Source organism: Cucurbita pepo, chromosome LG18 (assembly GCF_002806865.2).
Source record: "Cucurbita pepo subsp. pepo cultivar mu-cu-16 chromosome LG18, ASM280686v2, whole genome shotgun sequence".
NCBI lineage: Eukaryota > Viridiplantae > Streptophyta > Magnoliopsida > Cucurbitales > Cucurbitaceae > Cucurbita > Cucurbita pepo.
In genome coordinates this window covers 1383842-1392131 of record NC_036655.1, presented here as the reverse complement: position 1 = coordinate 1392131, position 8290 = coordinate 1383842, and the positions used below count along the sequence as shown (strand labels likewise).

General features: G+C 34.5%; 1 protein-coding gene across 1 annotated transcript in view; it reads right to left on the bottom strand.

The window, feature by feature from the left end:
- The window catches only part of LOC111779946 (putative disease resistance protein RGA3), a 23412-nt gene extending 23332 nt beyond the window's left edge, over positions 1–80 (bottom strand). Inside the window, exon 1 of the mRNA XM_023660163.1 lies at positions 6–80. Within this exon, the coding sequence (XP_023515931.1) occupies positions 6–38 (33 nt within the window). The 5' untranslated portion in view covers positions 39–80. The remainder of the gene's footprint in view (positions 1–5) is intronic.
- Positions 81–8290: the final 8210 nt, after the last annotated feature.

Here is an 8290-nt window from a genome sequence, read left to right as displayed (position 1 = left end):
ACTTCCTGTACGGCAAAGGTCCACAGGAATTCCGCCATATTTGTATCCTTGAAGTCTCAAAGTTAGCAATTCGAGAGGATTTGTGTGTGTTAGAATGAAGTATACCCATCTAACATCTTTTATTAAACACATTTAACAAGGTGGGCTCCAAAGAAACAATAACCACAATAATTGATGTTTGAAAAAGTAAGGAAACCACGTTCCAACACTTTATTTTTAATGACTATTTTTATTTTAATTAAAGTAGGTAAGATAGAAATTTAGTACAAACTTACAAAATATATATATATATAAATAAATAAATAAATGTCACATCCTCATTTCCTCCCTTGATATACCTTCATCGAAAATAATAATAATTATTCATCCACAACCATATTTGATTAGAGGAAAATTCAAAGAGAAAATTCTTAGAAAATTATCTACCAAGTCACCATGTCACATCCTCACATCCTTAGAAAATAAATAAATGTCACATCCTCACATCCTCATTTCGAAATTAGTGATTGACTTTTAAGACAATTGTTGGGTGGGTAACAACTCACCATGTCTTGTGTTCCCAAACCTTTATCACATTTCTCCTTTAGGTGGTGTCTTGCATCATTAACAATCTTCCTAATTGAATTACAAAACTTAGTCCACAATTTGATAATTACTACCGATTTTTCTATAGTTCATTCATTAGTTAGTAACTTATTCTACTAAGTATACTAATAATTCTCCTAAGGTTATTCCATAAGTAAGTATAAAATTTGGTGGTGCGTGATGGCGCGTGGTGGTGCGTGGTGAAGCGTGGTGGCACGTGAGGTACTAGTATCCATCCTGTTCGACTTTTGTTTGCCCGATTTTAATTCTAATCATATTTTTATGTGATTTATTTTCTAACATGGGAAAATCAGTATTTTTAGACACCCTATTTGCACGGAAACGTTAAACGAAAGGGCATGCGTCAATCATGTAAGTCACCACATGGTTTTAGGAAGCAATACTAGTAGGGATCGCTTGATATGAATGCATGCTAGTGAATTTACCTTAGGTGGTAGCTTTCCGTGAATGAATTTACGTAGTCTGATTATTATGAGAATGAATGTATTATGTGAAACATTATGAGAGTTATTAAGTGTTCAATTATGCTTTAAGCTTCCGCTATATATATGCATATGTTTAATTCATGCTGAAAGGAGGATGTGAGTTTGTGAACTCCGCTCGTGTAACGCCCCGCTAGGTTTAATATATATGTATTAGAATAAAAATAACAAAATAGAGAAGATGGTTTAACATATATATATATATATATATATATATATATATTGAAATAAAAATAACAAAATAAGGAAAAGAAAAAAAAAAAAAAAAAAAAAAAAAACTGCCCACCTCTCCTTCAATCTCTCATCCCTTCCCCTAAAATACCTATCTCATCCTGTATCAATACTTCATTAAACAAAACAGAAACAGAAAGAAAATATTGTATGGAGGAAACAAATGCATATGATGGAGAGATGGTTAGACAATAATGACGGATAGATGGTTAGACAATAATGGAGAGATCAGAAGAAGGCAGATAATGGAGAGATGGTAGGCAGATAAAGATAAAGGAAGATAGATGTCATTTCAGGTTAGTAGTTTTACTTTTTCCTTGTATGAAGAAGATAGATGTCATTTCAGGTTAGTAGTTTTAGTTTTTCCTTTTATGAAGGATATTAGCAATTATTTAGATCTGTTAGAAATTTAGAAATTAACCGTTGGAATGATCTGAATTAGAAATTATCTATCTATGAAGAGTCCTGGTCACGAACAAAAAATAGATAGATAAGAAAAAAGAGATGAAGATAGGGAAAAGGAAGATTTGGAAAACATATCCAAATAAAAAAAAATGAAGATTTGGAAAACAGGATAAAAAGAAAAAAAAAAGAAAGAGAGAGGGGAAGATTAGGAAAACAGATCAAATAATAATAATAATAAAAACAATACATTGGAAGAGAAGAAGATAAAAACAATACATGGAAGGAGGAGAATATTAGATTTGGAAATAGTAAAGCCAAAACAAAAAAAAATATATGTGAGAATAGAATAAACTGCTGAACAGAATTGAATTAAACGATTTAGAGAATTAAACGATTTAGATATGGGAGTAGACTATTTAGAGAATTAAACGATTTAGATGATTTAGATATGGGAGTAGAGTTAAACTTCTGGTAGAAACTAATAAAAAAATTATAGAATTAAACTCAAATTGATTAAAAGAGTTAGATTTAAATTGCTTAAAATAACGAGATAGGGAGGTAGAATTGAACTGCTTAAAACAATTAGAGTTAAAAGAAAAAAAAAAACAAAAGAGAAATTTTAGGAAAGAAAAGAAAATTAGAACGGTTTGAAAAAGTACTGTTCAGGTGGCACTGTAAACAGAATTAAAATATAACATAAAGTTAGAGAATGAGAATGGAAGATATGAGAATTTATTATATTTGTATCTATATGATATAAAATTAAATGTTTGAATTATTCAAGCCGCTTGAAATATTAATAATCTTGACATATCTTTAATTTAAGTTTTAAGTTTTATTATTCTATATAATTTAGAAACAATGAAAACATGGAACTCGATTTTTATTGAGGCCGTTTAGGTATTTTATACTGTTAGTTGGATTATTAATTAAAATGTGAAATACTAACAAAAGGTGACGAACGATGCGATAAGAATCAAACCTTAGCAACCTTTGGAGCAGCTCTCGAGGAACGGGAGCTTATGTTAATTAAATTAGGAAATACTTCGACTAAGGCCAACCAGGTAAGTGGCCTTACTATAGGATAGGCTAAATAATTGTATGAGTTATGATGATGTGTGGATTATGATGCTTGATGATATGTGCGGTATATACATATTTTGTTGAGTGACGCTTGATATGTTTGACCCACGTTGTGGCATTATGATGAGCATGATGATTGCATGATTGTTACCTTAATATGATGATGTTTTCCATATTGAGCATGCTAGATGATGATGAGTGCCATATTGCATCATGTCGTTAGATCGACGTAGGACACAACCCTAAGAGCATGAAAATGATATTAATATAAATATCCACGAGTATGAGTTACCTAGAGTAACAAAGAGATGAGACTAGAGGGTTGTGTCAGAAGAGACATTACGATGGATCTAGAGGGACCTCATGCATTTTGTATGTTCATAAGCATAGGGCTACTTCCCCTAGAGATGATGAGTGCGGACGCGCACCTTATGATGAGCGCGAATGCGCACAGGTGCGAAAGCACACAGATGAGGGTGTTCATGAGGCGCATGACACTATGGGGTTCCGCTGACCTCCGGACGTCGCTACAGATTAGCTTGACCAGAGGGTCCAGGGGGTGTGCGAGCGCCCTGGGGACTCACACTCGCACGTGTGAGTCGTGTGTAGGGAAGTACTACACATCCAATTTGTCCGAGACTGGAGGCCACCCCTAAGATGATTAGAGATAGGTCCCTAAATCATGATTGCATGTGTTTGCATTTGCATGGCCCCTATAGTGGGGCCACTTACTGAGTATTCTTTGAAATACTCAGGCCGTGTGCCACATCATTTTTCAGGTAAAGGCAAGGCGCACTTGTACGGAGGACGGCGGCATCGCGAGCAGAGACTGTGGCACGTGCATAGGGTAGATTCATATTTAAATTTCTAGTCTTAAGTTAGAATAGGTTGTTTTGCATTTCATTGTTTTAAATTATTTTGTATTTGTTTTTGTTTTCTCTAAATTTTCAGTATTTCATACTTAAACACGTAAGACCATGGCTGTGTTTTCCAGAGAAGAAGTTGTTTTAAACGTTTTTTTTTTAAGTTTACGTTATCAACTATGTTCATGTAAGAGTTATATTTCCGCATTATAGATGAGCATGAGACGTTAGTAGCGACTGTGAGTATGTGGAAATTTATGGTCGTTACAGCTCAGGTGCTTGATGGATGTTATCACCCTGTTGAGCATGTATATTTAATTTGCAGTTAATATGTATGATGATGTTAGATGACGGTTGTATGCAAACTCAGTTATTTTTCAAGACCCATTAATAAGTTAGGCCTAGGGATTTGTGGTTAGAAGTGACATTGCGTCTAGGCCTAACCTTTCCCTAGGAGCCTAACAGAGCACCACTGCAAATGAAGTACCTTCTTAAGAGTGTTTTTAGGCTGCTAGTTGTGTAAATGATATCTATAGTTTCGTGGGAGGACCAAGGGTTCCTGATCAGTTCTCATTGCTTCTAGCCGTTTTGCATGGGAAAAGTGTCCCCATGTCGTACAGTCCATTAGCTACATAGGAAAGGATTGGGTCGTGCCCCCAATAAGGGGGACTATCATAGGCCTAGGAGGTACTCAGCACACCCCTAGGTAAGATGCCATATAGTCTCAGAATGCCATACAGAGGTAGCGCCTCTTAGAGAGACACCAGTCATTACGACTCGATATAAGGAGGTCTTAGGGATTACAAGAAATGACGAAGAACCAGAGAATCCCCAAGGGGATAAGACCAAAACCAGATGTCCTAGAGCCAATTAGAAGCCCATGGGAACCTCTTAAGCTTGGGATGCGATGGGAGACTATAAGTAGGCGGCTTACTAAGTTTGATTTTTATACTCATCCATGTTTTCCTATCTTTTTCAGGTGTTTGCTTGACTACCGGACAGGATGGAGGAGCGTTCGAGAGCTGTGCTATCACAAAGGGAATCGTTCCGGAACGTCAGTTTGTTTTCCGTCTTTTGGAGTCTTTTGTATATTCCTTTTATATTTGTATCCACTTGTAACATTTTGCTTCTTCTATTTTAATTAAATGGTAATTTTATCTTTTACTCTTCTCTTCTCTTCTTTTCTTTTATTTTTGTTTATTTTCGCTTTTGTCTTTTTGGTCACGGTCCAGATTTTTGGTAGTAACAGTACTGGAGCGTTACACTCCCCTCCTTTTCGCTCTTTATTATTGTCACTTTTCCTATGGTGACTTTCTATGGTGATGAAATTTGTTTCGACATCCTGGCTCTGATACAAAATGTTCGATGTGACCCTCGATCGAAATATGCTGAAACAAGTAAAACAAGCAAATGAACAATTTGAGTGGAGAGATCTTTTAGAGCAAAGAAACCTTAATCACTTGCTTTTCAATTCTTTAGGTGGTTCTTAGAGTGAAATGAACATATATCTCATTTGTATTTATAGAACCACTAACAATCTTCCTAATTAAATTACAAAATTTGGTCTATAAACACAAAACTTGGTCCAGAATTTGGTAACTACTATCAATTCTCCTATAGTTTCTTCATAAGTTATTAACTTATTCTACTAAATCTAGTCATAATTCTTTTAAGGTTACTCCATAAACTAATAACTTTCTACCCAGTTTACTAACCAGCCTTATCAATATTATGGTTTAGATTTAGAGGCATTCTTATTTTTGTAGGCTTTAGTTGTATATTCTTTGAAGAAAGGCATAATAGGGAAGTTCTATTCTTTAATAAAATTTAATATAACTTTTAATTGAGTTTATTGAATACTATCCTATTTTGTTGTCATCCTCGAACAGAATCACATTATTAGTTTAAGATCTTTATGCTCGGATAGCAAGTCTAGAGAAAAGTCTGTAGTACCTTACTAGATCATGGGTACAATGAGAGCCTACGAGAATGGCTTATTGGATATGTTTATATAACTTATCCCTTTCTATTTTTTTTCTAGGTATTCGCATGCTGCTCGTTGAAGTGGAGAAGCGTCCGAGAGCTACATCGTCACAAAGGGGGGCGTTACGAAGCGTCGGTCCATTTCTGTAATTGAGTGTCTTTTATCTCATTTTGTTATTGTATCCCGAACCCTTTTTTCCGTTTGTAATAAATTTGAACACCCTCCAGTAATGATATTTTTGTTTTGTATTTCAAATTTTCTTATGTTATTTTGTTTTTAATTTTATTTATTTCATTTTTTTTTTCCCGTCTTGATCAGAATTTGGAAGTCTCGACATTTGAATGACACTCGTTTTGTTAGCTAAAACAACTTTCTAACTTAGTTGTAAGTGGCTTATTAGTTGAATCAAAAACAACTTTCTAACTTAGTTGTTGAATTTTAAGTGGCATACTAATTAGTTCTCGAACAATTTTTTAACCTAATTCAAACCAAATATTAATTTTATCACCCCTATATTGATTCAATTTCTTTTCAACTTGTTAGAAATTTAGGTTTTTCTTATTTTATTTTTTATTAAAGTATAGTAAGATAGAAATTTAACACCAACTTAAAAATAATAATTATAAACGTCACATCTCATTCAGGTCTGGCTGAGGGTCAAAGAGGAGCAACTCGGCTCAAATAGTCATGAATCCTCAATTCAATTTCAATAAACATATGATTGAAAAATGAGAGGTTGAAATTGATTTCAATTCAATTAAAAAAATTATCCTAATTACGACATTACTAATTTTTTTTAATTCTACATATTTAAATCTTCATAATATATTTTAAATTCCATAATACTCTAAAAAAATCAATAAAACAATGAAAAATTAATAAAAATTTGTTGATACATCTAGAGTGGTAACATTTGTGTTCATAGATACAGTTAGAGTGGCAACATTACAAGTTAATATCTTCTTTTCTGAGGTTCCTTAACCTATTATCTTAATTAATACTATAAATTCAAACAAAGACTGAACATGAACACGGAAATGTGTCAAATAGAACTAAATAAAACATCAAACAGAATTAGAAGTAACCGTACTTATAAGAAATGAGAGAAATAGGTTAAAAGAATTTTAATTTGATAAACCATTTAATTTCGAGGGCAAAATTTTCAAATTTCTACACTCTGATAATTCCAATGTCTCATAAGATGAAACGTTTCCCAACTATTCTGACAAAGATTTAATGTCATTAAAACTCTCAAAACGCAACGATCTCAATATTCAATGCCATTAAACACAAGAAAATACTTTTCGGCACTAAACAGATTTTGGAGCTCCCGAAGAATGACTTCCTTTTCATCAGAGCCACTAAATGTAGGATTCATGGATCCCACGATTGCTCTTAAAATTTTGTTAATTTTAAAAGGATCAGACACGCATACACCCATATAAAAGTATCGAAATTCTTCCTTATCAATTCTTGATGGAAAATCTCCTTCACCGGAGTTGTTTTTCATAATCCACGTGTACCAACCATGGGTAAAACAACTAGAGCTTTCTTGATTCCTAAGGGCAAGTAGTTTATCTACTATATTTGATACTTCAGTCTCTCTTCCAATAACTCCAATTTCATCACGAAATGAGTCCGTCTCTCGATGGTTAAAATCAATTTCAACTTCATTGAATGTTGTATCTTCATCGAGTAAAATATTGGCTTCGAAGACGATATCTTCAAGCTTTTTCACCCATAACTTCTGGGATTCGAGGTCGGCCTTTTGAAAGGATTTGTGTGCACTAGAATGAAGCATACAGAAACTCCATCTAACGTCCTTTCATTGAACACGTTTAACAAGGTGGCCTCCAAAGAAACAGTAAGCACAATAATTGATGTTTGAAAAGTAGGGAAACCACATTTGAAGACTTTATTTTTATTTTTATTAAAGTAGGGTAAGATAGAAATTTAGCACAAAAATGTCACATCCTCTTTTAAGAGAATGGTTGGGTGTGTTCCCAAACCTTTATCCCCTCCTTATAGGCAGAGGTTCTTACACCCTCCTCTCCTGGGGTAAGGATTTCACAATCCACTCTCTTTAGGGCTAAGCATCTTCACTAACACTCGTTCCTTCTTCAATCGATGTGAAACTTCTCCAATACACTTTTTTTTCGAGGCCCAACATTCTTGTTGACACATCGCCTCGTGTCCACCCCCTTCGGGGTTTAGCTTCCTCGTTGACACATCGCTCGATGTCTAGCTCTAATATCATTTGTAACGGTCCACGACCACCACTAGCAGATATTGTCCTCTTTGGACTTTCCCTTTCAAGTTTTCTCTTAGTTTTTAAAACGTATCTATTAGGGAGAAGTTTCCACACCTATATAAAAAATGTTTGGTTCTCCTCTCAACCAATATGGGATCTCACAGTCCTTACTACGTTAGTGGTAAAAAAATTCGTTCTTGATCCTCGTAATCTTTGAGAAGGGCTATGGTATGGCTCTTCATTTAACCTTTCATGCAGCCCATGCCCTCTTTCCTCTATTCTCCCCCGGCACGATAGGTCTTACATGGGGGTATCAATACTATGGTTTAGTTCTTGGAACCTCGTACAGCTAGGCCAATTTCCTTGCATGCCACTTTCACTATCT